This window comes from Stegostoma tigrinum, chromosome 20, assembly GCF_030684315.1.
Source record: "Stegostoma tigrinum isolate sSteTig4 chromosome 20, sSteTig4.hap1, whole genome shotgun sequence".
Classification (NCBI taxonomy): domain Eukaryota; kingdom Metazoa; phylum Chordata; class Chondrichthyes; order Orectolobiformes; family Stegostomatidae; genus Stegostoma; species Stegostoma tigrinum.
Genome location: NC_081373.1, coordinates 21,949,415 through 21,966,925, shown reverse-complemented (window position 1 = coordinate 21,966,925; position 17,511 = coordinate 21,949,415). Strand labels below are relative to the sequence as shown.

General features: G+C 40.4%; 1 protein-coding gene across 8 annotated transcripts in view; it reads left to right on the top strand.

Moving 5' to 3' along the window:
* Positions 1 to 17,511, top strand: part of atrnl1b (attractin-like 1b) — a 959,007-nt gene that overhangs the window by 208,107 nt on the left and 733,389 nt on the right. For 7 of the 8 annotated variants that reach the window (XR_009446966.1, XR_009446967.1, XM_059653033.1 and 4 more), the window contains exon 16: positions 12,852 to 13,065. The exons of the other annotated variant lie outside the window; for it this stretch is intronic. Coding sequence is in view for 5 of the 7 variants with exons in the window: in XM_059653033.1 (XP_059509016.1) it covers positions 12,852 to 13,065 (214 nt within the window). In the remaining 2 variants the exon portion in view is untranslated. The remainder of the gene's footprint in view (positions 1 to 12,851; positions 13,066 to 17,511) is intronic. 8 annotated transcript variants of the gene reach the window in all.

Sequence of the window (17,511 nt, the reverse complement as noted above, 5' to 3'; positions counted from 1 at the left end):
TCAGACCTCAATTACCGTATGTGGGAGAGACCAGAGACCACTCCAAATCTGGCCTTCACGTGGGTTGCAGTTGCCTTCTTAATATACAACTCAGATTGGAGGGCAATGAAGCTCTGAGTTCCCCAGCAAAATAGACCATTTTTATACCCTTTGCATTAGCATAATTACATGCAACATTGATATCATTGTGAGTCACAATCCCCTAATGTATACATTCAATCCATTAAATACACAATCACTGTTGGACAGCCATCTATTGATAGTCCTACATCTTAGCATAATCTCATGATGTTTACGAGATAACTCCAGTATCTGTCTTTGGGATCTTAGAATGCATCTGATAGTTTTATTCCTTCCCAGAAGTTTGCCAGCTGTAATGAATTATTCACCATAACCTAAATAGTTGCTTTTCACTAAGATGGCTTCTTAATTCTGTACTACTTCCGTATGGCACATAAGGATATTAATTTTTACTAATTGTTATGAAGTATTTGAAATCAACTCTAATGTAAAATTACTGTGACACAGCTGAAAAATTGTGAACAAGTCTCTCTCATTAGCCAGAGAGATCAAACAACAGTCCCTCTGACTTACAATCCCTTACAATTGCAGTTTACAATCCCTGCTGTTTACCTGTGTAATTGGATTTTAAACTGAAGTTTCGTTTTTAAGTAAAACTATGTTCACTCTAAACAGTTTCCATTATTAATTATCTTTTCTTAATAAAAAAGCATCTGTTTGAACTCCCCTGATGAGGGTGAAATGCAATCACATTCCAACTTTACCAAGCCATTAAACAAAGCTTGTTCAGATTCCACAGACAGCGAGGGGACAGCCGCATCTTCATTCTTTATTTTGTAGTATGCCTTTGTTGCTCTTCCGTTGATCTTTAGATGTAATTATGTGGAGGTGCCAGCGTTGGATTGGGAAGAATAAGGTCAAAAATCACACCACACCAGGTTACAGTGCAACAGGTTTATTTGAAGATACAAGCTTTCAGAGTCTTCCTCCTCCCTTAGGTCTAATTGAGAGAGGTGGCATCAGGCAGACATCTTATAAGCAAAAGATCAAAGGGTCATAGAACTGATGCGAATGTGTTGAAAAAAAACCTAAGATAGCTGTTAAATCTTTAATCAGATAGAAAGTATTAATATGTAAATTTCAGAATTTCTTTCAAGTCACTGCTCCAATTTAACTAAAGGTTTATCAAGTTTATCAATTCTCTCAGCGTACCAGAGGTGACATCCTGGTCAGGCAATGCATTTTAGGTAGAGGCCTTGTTTAGAATCTGGCTCTGTATTAACTTGGAGTCAGACTGGTATTATTTCCAAAGTAGAAATTTATAAAATGCCTTTTATAAAAAGTGACTGTCTACCAATTGTGTGGTTTTTGAACAAAATAGAATGTATCTACAAATGCATATTCACCCCATAGATGTGTCTGTGTGAGAGAGACAGAGTCTTGAGTCAGTGTGTGTGTGTGCACGTGACATGAGCCCAAGATCCTGATTGAGGCCATTCTCATGGGTACCAAACTTGGCTGTCAGCTCTGCTTGGCACCTGTGCATTGTTGTGTATCCTGAAGTCTGCCTTGGGGATCGTTTCCCTGAAGATCTGTGGCCAAATACCCTTGACCACTGAAGTGTTGCCCACTCGGAGGGAGCATTCATGTCTGGTGATTGTTACACAGTGTCCATTCATACATTGTCATAGCGTCTGCATGGTTTCGGCAGTATACCATGCCTCAGGCATCCTTATCTGCTGCATATGAGATAGGCAATGTTGGCTGGGTCACATGAGTATCTGCCATGCACGTGGTGGGTGGTGTTTCCCCCCTGTGGCGATAGTTTCCATGTGAGTGATCTGACATGTCTTGCAGAGGTAGCCATGACAGAGTTGTATAGTGTTGTGGTCGATGTTGCCCAGAAGTCTGGGTAGTTTGCTGCAAGCAATGGTCAGTTTAAGGTTTGGTGGTTTGAAAGCGAGAAGTGGAGGCAAAGCCAAGATCTTGGCGAGATGCTAATTGTCATTGATAATGTGTTGAAGGTTGTGAAGAGCATGGTGTAGTTTTTCCGCTCCCAGGAAGTATTGGATGCTGAAGAGCCACAGCCAAAAACTCTAATGACCACCTCAGAAGACAGATACAGGATACGACTGACAGGGATCCTGCATCGTCCAGTACTTCCCGGGAGCAGAGAAACTACGCCTTGTTCTTGGCAGGCTTCAAAACATTATCAATGGCAGTTAGCATCTCGCCAAGATCTTCCCTATGCCTCCACTTCTCACCTTCAAACAACACCAAACCTACGCAGCCTTCAGGACAACATCAACCACAACACTCTACAACCCTAGCATGGCTACCTCTGCAAGACATGTCAGATCTTTGACATAGACACTAGCATCACAGATGGGAACACTACCCACCACAAGCACGGGAGCTACTCGTGTGACTCGGCCAACATTGTTTATCTCATAAACAGCAGGTAAGGATGCCCTGAGGGATGATATATTGATAAAACCATGCAGACGCTAGTACAATGGATGAATGGACACCGTGTAACAATCACCAGACATGAATGTTCCCTCTGATTAGAACCAGAAGAACTGCGAATGCTGTAAATCAGGAACAAAAACAAAGTTGCTGGAAAAGCTCGGCAGGTCTGGCAGCATCTGTGGAGGAGAGAAAGAAAAGAGTTAACGTTTTGGGTCCGGTGACCCTTCCTCAGAGGAACTGTGTTAATGGTCCCTCTGATGTTCCCCTCTGAGTTGGGGAACACTTCAGCAGGACATTGAGCCTCAGATCTTCGGGTAAACGACCTCCGAAGCAGATTTTGGGATACACAACAATTCAGAGTTGCTGACCAGAGGCTGATAGCCAAGCTCGATACCCATGAGAATGGCTCAGCTGGGATCTTGAGTGTGTGGCACAATATAGGTGACCCCACCACTCTGTACATGTGCATGCGTGCGCAGGCACGCACACACACCCTCACACACACCAACTCTGTCTCATGCGCACACACACACAAATCTATAGGGTGAATATGCATTTGCAGAATTTTAATTCAGATGCATTCTATTTTGTTCTAAAAACCACACAATTGGTAGACAGATAGTAGGAACTGCAGATGCTGGAGAATCTGAGATAACAAGGTGTAGAGCTGGATGTGGCATTATATAATTTCCTACTTTGGAAATAAACCAGTCTGACTCCAAGCTAATACATTGCCAGATTCTAAACAAGGCCTCCATCTAAAATGCATGGCCTGACCCTGGATGTCACCTCTAGTATGCTGAGGGAACTAATTAAACCTTCAGTTATCTTGGAGCTGACTTGAAAGAAATTCTGAAATTTGCATATTAATACTTTCTAACTGATTAAAGATTTAACAGCCATCTTAGGTTTTTTCAACACATTTGCATCAGTTCTATGACCCTTTGATCTTTTGTTTATAAATTGTCTGCCTGATGCCACCTCTCTCACTGAGACCTGAAGAAGGAGGGAGACTCTGAAAGTTTGTATCTTCAAATAAACCTGTTGAACTATAACGTGGTGTTGTGTGATAATTTACCCTGTCTTTGGATGTAAGAATTTGTTCGGATTATCTATGTCTGCACTTAAGTTTCAATTGTTTATTTGCCTCATTCCTGACCTCTTTCTACATACTGGCTTTTTTGAAGGTTTTCTTTTATTACTTTATTACTTCGTCTTCCCTAATGATGCATTGGGCCTCGAACATTTTCACACTAATTTACATTTGCCCTTTTAATTGTACAGTTACCTAAACAGATCGAAATACTGTAGGATCAGACTTTTCTTTTACTTTTTAATAAATAGCAAACTTGTGACTGTGGCTAAATCAGGCCTTACAAAAATGTTCCTCAGTAAAATGCTTATAACTCTAGAGCTGCCTGGTTTCAGAAATCTGATTGACTTCCCTAATGTCTCTTCCTATGGAGATTCTGTAATATAATATATCTGTATTGAGACTGTAAGTATAGCTGTGAGCATTTGCTGTATGTAACTGTCAAATCCTTTTTGGCCATCCTGTGTATGCCAAAAAATCCCAAGTGGCCGTCTTGTCAACTTTGTCATGGGCTGCTACAACAAAGATAATCTTTATGAAGAAAGTATATTTTTGAAAGAAAAAGTTATCAACTCTTGGTCGGGTGATCCACGCTGATAAGATTGGAGGGAAAGAACCAGATAAAGCTGAATCCATAACAAGTTTGGAAACAACAATCCAGTTTGAAGCTATTTATACATGATATGATTGGCACTGACAACAGATGAAAGCTGCAATTGTAGGGAGGTCTCCAGTCGTAGAGTCACAGTCATGCAGCACGAAACAGACCCTTCAGTCCAACCAGCCCAGGCTGAACGTAATCCCAAACTAAACTAGTCTCACATGCTTACTCCTGGCCCATAAGCCTCCATACCCAAACTATTTATGCATCTATCCAGTCATCGAGGTTTCCTTGCCATGGCAGACACTGACCCCCACACATATAGAAAGAGAGAAAGTGAGACAGGCATGAAGACTGAATGCACCACTCTCCCAAAACACACACCACTCTCAAACAACACATAAATACACATACCCTGTGGCAAATGGCAAGAATGATGGGGATAAGGTCACAATGCATGGATGTTGCCATCTTTTGATTGCATGTGAGCAATGGAGTATGACTCAGTTGTTTAACTTTTAGAATAGGCACTGTATTTTGACAACTTTCTTCATGGCTGAATAGCCCTCGGGACCTGTTCTTCTCCCCTCATGGTGAAAAGGCCCAAAAAATGGTCTCTTCAGACACCAACCTGGCTGGAAAATGGCATAAAGCAGGCTGATCTACTTGTGGTCTGAAAATCAGTTTCAATCTCGGAACCTGGAAAGTGTGAACTCTCTCAGATGAAGAACAAAGCATCTACAAGGAAGACCTGCTATTGCCCATGAACTCGGGTACTTCAGCATGTGTACTGCTGCCTTGCAGGAGGCTTGAAGAGCAGGAAAAGGGCAACTGAGTGAAGAAGATGGTGGTTACACTTTCTGGAGAGGAAAACCTGAGGATCAACCTGGGATGAGTGGAATCTGATTCATCATCAAGAACAAATTCCTGTTGACTGAGTTCCTTGTTGGCATCAGCGATTGCCTCATGACTCCCCATCTGCAACTTGCCAAGTTAGCTAGCGACGGTTGTAAGTCTGTGTTCCAAACCATGATGTCACAAGTTAGTCCAACAAAAGCTTCAACTCCACCCTGGATACCATACACACCAAAATACTCAAGGAAGATAAAATGATCCTCCTTGGAAACCTCAATGCCAGGATCGACAGGACTCGACTCCTGATCATCATTAACACACCATTTCACCAAAACGACAAGTTCAAGACTACTTGAAGACATTCATAATAAAACCCTGGCACATAATTGACCAAGTGATCATTCGGTCCTGAGACCAAAAGTAATTATTACCATGACCAAAGTAATGATCCAGATAACTGCTGGATAGATGACCAATTTAGCCATTCCTTTATCTCCATCAAATGCCACCAGAAGCAGCTGAAGAAGGAAAAACACCTCTGGGAAAAAAAAAATTGTTGAGCTGTTTCAAGAGCTGAGCAGACTAGCAAACCTCCAATATTGTCTTCACCAAAATCTCCAAAGAGTTCATGTTAGTGGAGTGTATGAAATATGAAAAAAAATTGAAGAATGCCATCATCTTATGCTGTGAAGAAGCCATTGCGTTTAAGACAAATGTTTGAAAAGGACCAAATGTATCAAGACCTCATCAGTAAGAGGAGGAAAGCTCTGTGTCTGGCAAAGGTAATAAATGATCCATACTCTTGGCCTCAAGTCAGAGTAAGGATGGAACACTTTTGCAAGACAGAGAATACGTCATCCTTCAATGAAGAAAACATGTCAAAGAATTCTGATGTAGTACATGTCTTTTACATATAAGGTGAAATATCTTTGGTTTTAATACAGACTTCTAAGGGCCCCCACTGCATTCTAATCTCATTGTTACTGTCCCTTTGTTCCCATTTGGTTTTATTATCCCAGAATATCTGTTATGTGACATTTTATTAACTGCTTTTGAAAGCCCAAACATAGAATAGCTACTTCACAGCCTTATCATATCTGAGCTCGGAAAAAGCTCAGTCAAATTAATAAAACACATTTGCTTTTGATTATTGTTCCTAAATAATCCATGCTTCTCAATGGTCTTGTAGTTCTACTGCAATTGTTGTTGCAATTATTCCTCACCCTTTTTGAATCATTGTACATCTTGTATGCCCTTGTTTACACAGTAATTTTAACTGGTGCCAACCTATTAATACCTCTTTTCCAGTTTTACTGTTTGGGCAAGGTGGTAGCATGGTGGTAATGTAACTGTACTAGTAATCCAGCAACCCAGACCGATGCTCTACAGAGATTTGTTGAAATCTAATCACAGTTGCTAGTCACATTTAAATTCAATGAATAACTTGAATTTTTAAAAAATGAAATAGTTAACAATGGTCATAAGTCCTTTGGTTCACTGATATCCTTCAGGGACGGATATTTGCTCTCAATCACAGATCCACATACTCATAACTTTCACTTGATTTGATGATGTAAGTCACTCAGAACAACAGGAATTAGGGATGAAAAATAGTTCTGACCTTGCTGGTGACACCCATGTCCCACGAAAGAAGGAAAAAAACAAATCTCTTGACTGACTTGTCTTCTGAGCAAGGGCTCAGGAGAGGGTTTGTAACTCAGATGGAATGAGACTAGTTGTAATTGGGAGATTTGGAGGTGGGAAAGTGAAAGGGCAATGGAGACGCAGTGAACTAGAGAGGGTGTGGGAATAGGAATACCTGCTTCAAATGATGTCATTGGGGCCATGCGATGCTACTTTGGCCTTCGTGTAAAATGATGCTAAAACAGAACTCGTGATTCTACATGTACTTACCTTGCATTGTTGTATCCACAATATTGCAACTGCGTAATTTAAAATGGGGCAACTTAGAACAGAAGCTTACTGTGCTATGACATTTGGCTTTCCAGCTTTTGTGAAAGCAAATTCAAATGATTTACGCCCTTTACCTCCACTAGAGGATTTTTGTTTTATATGTCAATCAATCCTATCGTTCTTCTCACTCGCCTTTTACCTTGTTGACTTGGAAACATTTTGATTAGGAAGTTTGTTTATACATAGTCCACAAATTCTTTATCATCCTTGCCTTTATGCAATTTTTCCCACTGCGGTTTACAGCAATTGAAGTCTTACTAATATGCTGCATTATTTTAAGATTTCTTTGAAATGTACTTGCAGATTTACTGCTATCTCTTTTTCTCACTATTTGATGGTCCATTTTAAACACTCAGCAATATAACTCGTTTTTGTTCCTTAACTAATCCAAATAGATTCAACTTTTGAACCCTCAGTGTTATTCTTGGGCGGCATAGTGGCTCTCACTGCTGCCTCACAGTGTGAGGGACCTGGGTTCGATTCCAGCCTCGGGCGACTGTCTGTGTGGACATTCTGTTTGCACATTCTCCCCATGTCTGTGTGGGCTTCCTCTGGGTGCTCCAGTTTCCTCCCACAGTCCAAAGATTAGGTGGAGGCTAGGTGGATTGGCCATGCTAAGTTGCCCGTAGTGTTCAGGGAGGTAGAGGGTGTATATTAGGTGTTCTGAGATTTGGTGTGGACACGTTGGGCCGAAGGGCCTCTTAGCACACTGTAGGATTCTATAATTGCCTTACACTGCCACCTACAGGCCTGTCTTTATTCCTTCTCTATCCCATGGAAATATATTTTTGCCAGATAATTGTTTTCTCTCATGGTCCATGTTAAAGTAAGGTATTTGTTGTGGTCATTATTATTATTATTATTATTATATCTCTGTGTGGCAACTTGTTTTATGTAGCTTATCAATCTTACTTTTAAAATTTGTTGCACAATTACAGATGTGTTTTAAAACATCCACCACATTAGCTGTGACTCAGATAGATAGCATACTAACCTGAGTCTCAAGGTTGTGGGTTCACACCACAACCTCTACGCAAAAGAAAAAATACACTGACATTTAAATACAGGACTAAATTTGATATATTATTAAATAAACCATCTTGGGCAAAAAATGAAATATTTTTGGCACTATTTTGAAGATGATTAGATCAATATCTAGGTGTTGTAGCCAAGAGTGATGCAATGTTTAGGTAGGTTGGGATGGGTGGGTAACTTTGGTCAGGTTGAGAGGGTGGGTGTAGAGTGTGGGGGTTTCAAATTGGATCAGATTTGGCAGGGGCAGGGGAATGTGTGGTTGGAGCCATCAGTGGTATGAAGCAAATATGAGTTTGTTTCCTAATTAGACTAGGAGTTAGGAGTTGGACTAATAGTCTAACTTCTGTTGTGTAGTTATTTTATTGAATTACATTAGAACAATTTGAACCTTCCATTTAAATTGAGTCTTTCAGAAGGCACCTCAGATAGAGGAATTGCCCAGCAGAAAGTTCAATTTCTCAGACATGTCTGTCGGAGTGCACTACAGTGGAGATTCCACAAGGTCCTAGTGTGTAACTCTCATTTACAGCCGTATAATGACCATCTGGCTAGTGGAAAGTCTATCCATTGATCTGGCTGCATGTTAATTGCATCATAAGTATCTACACTTCACAAATACTTCATTGCCCGTAATAAGGGAAGATTTTTTTTTGCTTTCCTGGATTATGTTTCTTTGATCCATCCAATTCTTGCTTCTACATTATAATAAAATGTGAGGCTGGATGAACACAGCAGGCCCAGCAGCATCTCAGGAGCACAAAAGCTGACATTTCGGGCCTAGACCCTTCATCAGAGAGGGGGATGTGGTGAGGGTTCTGGAATAAATAGGGAGAGAGGGGGTGGCAGACCGAAGATGGAGAGAAAAGAAGATCGGTGGGGAGGTAGGGAGGGGATAGGTCAGTCCAAGGAAGACGGACAGGTCAAGGAGGTGGGATGAGGTTAGTAGGTGGAAGATGGAGGTGCGGCTTGGGGTTGGAGGAAGGGATGGGTGAGAGGAAGATTAGGGAAGCAGAGACAGGTTGGACTGGTTTTGGGATGCAGTGGGTGGAGGGGAAGAGCTGGGCTGGTTGTGTGGTGCAGTAGGGGGAGGGGATGAACTGGGCTGGTTTTGGGATGCGGTGGGGGAAGGGGAGATTTTGAAGCTGGTAAAGTCCACATTGATACCATTGGGCTGCAGGGTTCCCAAGCGGAATATGAGTTGCTGTTCCTGCAACCTTTGGGTGGCATCATTGTGGCACTGCAGGAGGCCCATGATGGACATGTCATCTAAAGAATGGGAGGGGGAGTGGAAATGGTTTGCGACTGGGAGGTGCAGTTGTTTATTGCAAACCGAGCGGCGGTGTTCTGCAACGCGGTTCCCCTTCACCCACTGCATCCCAAAACCAGTCCAACCTGTCTCTGCTTCCCTAACCTGTTCTTCCTCTCACCCATCCCTTCCTCCTGCCCCGAGCCGCACCTCCATCTCCTACGTACTAACCTCATCCCACCTCCTTGACCTGTCCGTCTTCCCTGGACTGACCTATCCCCTCCCTACCTCCCCACCTATACTCTCCTCTCCACCTATCTTCTTTTCTCTCCATCTTCAGTCTGCCTCCCCCTCTCTCCCTATTTATTCCAGAACCCTCACCCCATCCCCCTCTCTGATGAAGGGTCTAGGCCCGAAATGTCAGCTTTTGTGCTCCTGAGATGCTGCTGGGCCTGCTGTGTTCATCCAGCCTCACATTTTATTATCTTGGATTCTCCGGCATCTGCAGTTCCCATTATCACTTGCTTCTACATTAAAGTTTGTTCTGCTGATGTTAGTTCTCTCTAAGTTACAATGGATTTTTAAATTTTCTTTCAGTTGCTGATGTCGTGCCCACTCCTTTCTCCATCCCCACTCCATTTTTGATCAGTATTTAATGAAACACTTGCTCTATTAAGCTCTTATTTTCAAGCCGTTATACAATAAAACTGCAATAATCTGGCTGAACCATATAAGTTAAGCAGTTGTTATACTTTGATTTTAAATTCTCATCTTTATTTAAAATCCCTCAGCGACTTTGGCTCTCCCTGGTTTTCCATATCTCGGTACCTGTTCCAGACCAACAACACAATACTGAAACTACTCTGTTCTAATTCTGTGCCCTTGAACATCCCTGTTGTGAATTGCTGCACCACTGATGGAGGTGACTTCAGATACCTCGCCTTCAGCTCCAATTTTTATTTCCTTTCTGTATCTGAAGCCTGTTACCTTACTCTGGTAGACTTTGTTATAGGTTGGATATTGTAGATGTACATGGTATGGGCTTGGCTGTACTTTCATTTTCAGTTTTGAATTGTGTATAAGCCTTTCGTTAAACCATAAATTAAAGGTTGTGTATGTTTTGCTTGGAGTATAACCCAGATGGCACAGCTTAATGAGGTAAAGTAGGTGAAAAATTGACAGCGACTTCACAAGCACGTTTGCTATTAAACTAGTGTGAATATTTTCAATGTTAAATAATCTTCTTTGACTGAACTTCTGAATTTTATGTCAACAGTAGGCAGTTTCATATTTTGAGACTGCTGTCTAGAAATTTGATCTTTGTATCTAATACAGTGCTGAAATGTTAATTGCGTTGCGTGGGGCTCATCCCAGCTGGATTCTAAGGTTTGTCTACCCTGACATTGTATTACTATAGATTTAAAAGTTATTTTTATTTGTTCCGTTTAGTGGTTTGGATAGCATTTTACGTAGAGCAAACTAAAAATTTAATACATTTTTCTGACATAAAAGTCTGATATGGAATAGTAGTAGGTATTTTGTATGAAGAGTTACTCGTGTGCTTAAGAAGGCATTCTTATTGCTTAAAAATGGATGACGCATTTTACCTTTGCCAAGGATTGGAGATAACACATTTACTTTGGCTTCTAAATAGGCTTGTTTGATACAACTGTTATGGTGCCAGCCAGTAGTAATATTGGACAGAATGAAACCTGGCTTGATGAAACAATCAGTTTGAGGTTTAGTACTTATTTACCATATGGTTAACATAATAAGCAGGAACAGGAGTTGGTCATTCAGCCCCTCAAGCCTGCCCCATCATTGTATAAGATCATAACTGATCTACCCCAGATGTCAAATCTTCTTTCGTGGTAGCTCCTCATAGTCCTCAACTCCTTAATGTTTCAAAGATCTATCTATTTCTACATATGTCCAGTGAGCTAGCTTCCACAACACTGGGTAGACAGTTTCAGACATTCATTAACTTCTGGGAGAAGACATTCTTTTGTAGGAATTCCTTCCGTTTTAAGTAAGTATGGCCATATTCTGTAGCTATATCCCCGAGTTTGAGATTTCCCCCATTGTTGGAAATCCCTTCACAACATGTACCATGTCATGCTCTCTTGGAATCTTGTATGTTTCAATAAGACCTTGCCTTATTCTTCTGAACAAGTCTGTTTCGCCATTCTTAATAAGTCAAGCCCATCGTTCCAGGAATCAGCCTACTGAATCTCTTTTCAACTGCCTCCAATGCTAGCTTATCCTTTTCACATATGGGGACTAAACTGTACACAGCGCTCTAGGTGTGACCTTACCAGTGCCTGTACAGTTGTAGCCAGACTTCCATATATATAAACTCCAAACCCCTAGCTATAAAGCCCAAAATTGCATTTGCTGTCTTAATTTACTTGCCGCACTTGCATGCTATTTTTTTTGTGTTTTGCTCACAAGAACACTTAGATTCTTCTCTGTTGCGCATTTTTAGAGATACTCTCCATTTAAAAAAGAAACACATCACTGAACATATTCACAAGAGATGACCAATTTTGTTTTTAAAAAGAACATGCAAATTCGACATACACAAAATCAAGAAAAATTCTCTGTTGCTCTATTCAAGAATAATTTTAAAATGGCTTAATACAAATGTCATAAGTGGAGATTCAAACCTTTTAGCCCTCAATAACCACTTTGTAGATCCTGAAACATCAGTGAAGATATCCCAGTTTCCACTGATTGCTTTTTAATTTGTCCCTGTCATTATCATGCACTCATCTGCATTCATTCAATGCTGCCTTCTTTTGTTTATGCCACATTCCTGAAAAATCTGTTCCCTCAGTTCACTTACTCCTTAATAGATTTCATAAACTTGTGCAATCGACAGAATGCTTTCTTGCAGAATGCTTTCTTGTTAAAACCTTGAAGCCTCCTACCTCTTAATTTAACTTTGAAGCCACCCAGAGCCACTTCCAGGATTGTTCTGGAGATAATTTAACTACACTGTTTCTCTTGACTTACCTGCTTCCCTTGAAAAGAAACTTGTATGCTGCCTTCTTAAATGCTCTTATTTCTGTTCCTGTCTTCCTGTGGAAGAGGACACGCTGTTGCTAAAAAATCTTGTTCTCCCATCTACTGTTATTTGTAATGCACTACCTCTGCTTTAGCACCCAAACTCCCGGATGATAATATATTGGGAACCTCCTCTCTACAACAGCTTTATAAAATGTCAAACCTGTTTGTCAGTGTTACAGAAATCAACGAAAAGTATGGAAGCCTTTTTGATACTAAGCAGTTGTCACGTAGAATGGTGTACAATGCAAATAACCTGCTATCTGTGGTAAATTGGAACCATTATTATTGGCTGTGTTATAGTGGATTGTAAGAAATGAACTGTTACTTGAATACATACAAAATATGTTTCAATAAAAGAAAATAATGACACTAAGCATAACTAGAGCAGAAAAAAATCAGAACAGTATTGATTTCAATCTGGAGAAAATGTAAGTTGGTTAATGAAAAGGCTAATTGTTCCTTCTCTTTTGCCTTTGTTATGATAGAAAATATCACCTTGGGTTGGATTGCGCAAAATTAACATCTCCTACTGGGGCTGGGAAGATATGTCACCTTTTACAAACACAACTCTGCAGTGGCTCCCTGGTGAACCCAATGACTCTGGTTTCTGTGCATATCTAGTAAGAGCTGAAATTGTTGGATTGAAGGCTTATGCGTGCACTGAAATGGCAAGTGGTCTAGTTTGTGAAAAACCAGTTGGTAAGTTTTAACTTACCTCAATTCAGAAGTGTTTAGCATTTTTTCTTTTTAAAAAAAAGTGACAATAGATAAAAAAGAAATGGGGCTTCTTTTGTGAAACCAGAAAAGGCAATCTATCATTTGCTATTGATAAAATTGTAAATTTCTGTATGAAGATCTTAATTGGGACTTGATTGTATATAACAAAACAATTGAAATTTTTTCTCTAGGTTGCTCACACTTGAGTTAAGTTTGTTGAATTGAATCTAAACAGTTTACATAGTATGTCATATGTTTGTGTTACTCGCCAAATGATCAGTTATTTTCTGTGTCTGCATTCCTGCACACAAATAATTAGCTTTTTGTGTTGGTCAGGTGGTAGATTGCACTGTCCAGTTTTGAATATCAGCGGAACAGAACTTGAAGATGTCAGTGAAAAAGAAAATCTGTACAAAATATTTGTTGCTACTCTATTACTGGTTTACAGATTTTTTTCAAAAAAAACAGTTTCTTGAAGTAGAAATTTGTAAACTTCCATGTTTGCTTCAAATTCTTGTGCATTCCCATTTTCCATTTTTGGCACCAATAAGGAACTTGTTTTTATACTTTAAAAGATCAATGTCTGCTTAACATATTTAGCCGTCTCCTTACCTAGACCCTCTGTCATTACGTGTCTTCTCTTTTTTACTTCCCAGTCCTCCTGCTGTTGGTCTTTTCTAAGACACCTCCTTTTGTGGCTTTTCCTGACTTTGCATTCAGTGGGTGTATTTACCTGACCCATTGCTGTCTGCCATTTTAATTGCTCCCTACCTTTCTGATCTGGTGCCCCAACTTTTAAGTATTCCATTAGTTTCCTCCCTTGAAATTGATTTTCCTTGCTCTGCTCTTATTCCATCTTTGAATTGTCCCTGCCTAACGTGATCTGTTGTTATGACCAATTCAACACCACTTTTTTTTTAAAGCTCTCATTCCATTCTTTTCAATCCTGTTTCTATTTTCCTGCAGCACCGAGACCATCTTCGTTGAAGTTAGAAATGATATATTGTGTGAGTGTAGCCATTGCACTATTTCTTTGTGGTCTCCTTAATCCTTCTTTGGTATTTGACATAATTGATCACTCTACATCTTTATCATCTCTGTTCTCCAACTAGCTCCATCACACCAGCCTGCCTTGCTTTCATTTTTATTTGGGTAATCCCTTGACAGTATCATTCACAGTCTTTGGGGTTAGCTTTTACATGTATGCTAGTTCCCCGAACTTCATATCTTTGGCATTTTTTGAGGCTTTTTTTACATCTGTCTGATACAATACTATTCCTACATCTCTCCTGTGTCCTAGCCTCTACCCCACACAACAGGACTAGTTATTACATAACCTGCTATACATACAACCTATTGATAACCACTAACAGACTCCATTAACAGCTATTCATCCTCATTGCTGGATTCTTTTCAATTCGTTTCTTTGTCCAACTGTTCTCTCTCTCTAGGCTCTATCCCCACCTATTGTTTATTCCTCCTTAAACACTAGCCAAACCGCCCCCCCCCCCCACCTCTGCCACCACCACCACTCAACTTCTGCATATAAACTGACATTTTCCCAGCTGTCATCGGTTCTGAGGAAGAGTCACTGGCCAGAAAACGTTAACTTTGATTTTTCTTCACAGATGCTGCCAGACCTGCTGAACCCTTAGAGCAACTTCTGTTTTTGCTCCTGATTTACTGCATCCTCAGTTCTTACAGTTTTTATTTAGATCAGTGTGCTTTGTATGTAATCAGCAACATCAATCAATCATATTTTAATGTGACAATGGTTTGATGAAGAAATTAGTAAATGTGAGGAGGTAACTACAGCCTTTGATTCATACTTCAGGTTTCAAAGGGGCACTTTTGTAGACTGGGAGAAGTTTTTGGTGTGAACATCCAAGGTGCAGTAGAAAAGGTTTCTGCTTTTGCTAGTAGAGTTTATTGTGCAGCAGCTTAGCATGGAGATGGGAGGATGCCCAGAATGCCTACATAGCAGAATGGGAAGGCAGAGGGGCAGTCATTGCTTTTACTCCTTGCCCAATTTTGTTGGGAAAAGTTGGCTTGCTCAGTTATTAGTGGTGTGCCACTTCTGCAAGAAGAGGTCATCTTTTAAAGCATCATGCCACAGCACAAAACTTGGAACTCCAAATCAAAAATGTGAAGGGAAATCTGTTAGGTCCAACTGTGTCCATGAGCTAGAGGATATTGGTGATCTTAAAGTGCCTTTTTTGGATATGGACAAAACCCAAGGAAGATTTATGGTGAGCTGACATTATGTTCAAAGGCCACAGAAGAAATTTCCAAAGTGATGTAGGAGTACAAGTGTCAAATTTTTCTAATACAATAGTGGTTGAAGCCTGATTTTCTCTCTTCTTAAATTATGTAATTTTACAGCCTGGGAGCATTTAACAGAGGGCAGTTAAGAATCAACCACATTGCTATGGGTCTGGTGTCACATATAGGCTAGACAAGGTAAGGATACAGTTTCCCTCCCTAAAGGAAATGAAACAACAAACAACAGTTTCGTGGTCACCAATAGACTGCTAATTCTAATATTTATTGAATTCAAATTCTTCCATGATGGGTTTGGAACCCAGGTCTCCGTAACATTACTGGGGTCCTCAGGATTAACAGTCCAGCGATAATATCAGTCGACTGTCGCCTTGCCTTGACTGCTATGCTACAGTATAATGGAAGGAAATGGCAGAAGCTGTTTGTTTTTCAAAATAAGAATGCTCATTATTAACTTGGAGAGCAGGTTGGTTACTAGTTTAGAATTTCTAAATAAAAACTAAGTATTGGAGAAACTCCATAGATCAGGGAGTATTTACACATGGAGAAATAAAGTTGACACTTCTGTGAACCTTCAGTTTTGAGCAACTGTTAGATGAACAATTCATATTGCTGACAATATTTTTCGTACTTTGGGCAATATTGCCTCAAACAGCGACCAGTTGGAATTGCTTCAGTGTTTTTTTTTTTTGCAACTTTTGGCGAGCATTCTGGAAGGGCACAGGGATAATCTGTCACATGGATGATAATCTCATTCAGGGATATAACACTTTTTGGATCAAGATGGCAGAGTCAGTATAAAGTACTTTCAGACCACTGGCCTTTCAATTAGCCATAAAAGTGCACAGTATCCAGACGACTCCCAGACAACAATAGTCCTGATTGATTTCCCTCTACCTCTCATGCTCCAGAGCTCCAATTGAGGAAGTTCCTGTCCGGTTTAGAGCACATCAAGAGCATCTATGCCAACTGCTTAAGCAGAGTCAGGCGAAGTACTGGAATGAACATTTAGTTGTGAAAGGCTACTTCTGATATTTACAAGTTTGACTGCCTTTTGAGTTTTGTTTTTATTCATTTTGCTTTCAGCTTTAGAGGCAAACTTTTTTTCGTACATACTATGGGGCATTGTCTCAGCATCTGTCAGCTTCTGTGACTTTGTTCTTCTCTCAAAAGTCTCCTTCAAGCCTGGATCTTCTAGCCTATCCTTCTAACCCCCTTCCTCACCACCACCTTGCATTCTGTTCGGCCACCAATGTTTTGTTCTTGTTCACATACTTTGTCCACACCCTGTTCTGTGATGTATACTTTCATGATGTAAAATTGTGTATCATTTGACATGACTATATGAAGTTTGTGTCCGGGTTAGTTTTCAATGTTCCATGGTTGTTACTTATGTTCTTAGATTTCTAAAATGTGATAATTTGACACTCGCAACCTGTCTTGAGGTTTCTTCACAAGGTGCTCATATGAAACACATCTTTGAATTGTAATGTGCCTGAAGCCATGTATTTTCTGTAATGAAAACTGAAAATACTGGAGAAACTCAAAAGGTCTGGTAGCATCTGTGGAGAGAAAAACAGTTATGTTTCAAGATCAGATGGGGCAATGGACTAATAGGCCAAGGAGTGATAGATAGAGTATAATTTAGATAAATGTGATTTGCTGCATTTTGGAAAGACAAATCGGGGCAGGACCTGGGGAATGTTGCTGAACAAAGATACCATGGATTGCAAGGTCATAGTTTCTTGAAAGTGGATTTGCAAGTTGATAGGATAGTAAAGGTGGTGTTTGGAATGCTTGCCTTTAGTGCATTGAGAATAAGAGTTGGGAGGTCATGTTGTGGCTGTACAGGACATTGCTTGGGCCACTTTTGGATACTGCATTCAGTTCTGGTCTCCCTGCTATAGGAAGGATGTTGTGAAACTTGAAAGGCTTCAGAAAGATTTACAAGGATGTTGCCAGGGTTGGAGAAGTTTTGAGCTAAAGGGAAAGGCTGAATAGGCTGGGTTTATTTGGTCTGGAACATCGGAGGCTGAGGAGTGACCTTATAGAGATTTATAAAATTGCGAGGGGCATGGAATAGGGTAAATAGACAAGGTCTTTTCCCCAGGGTGGGAAAATCCAATGCAAGAAGGCATAGCTTTGAGG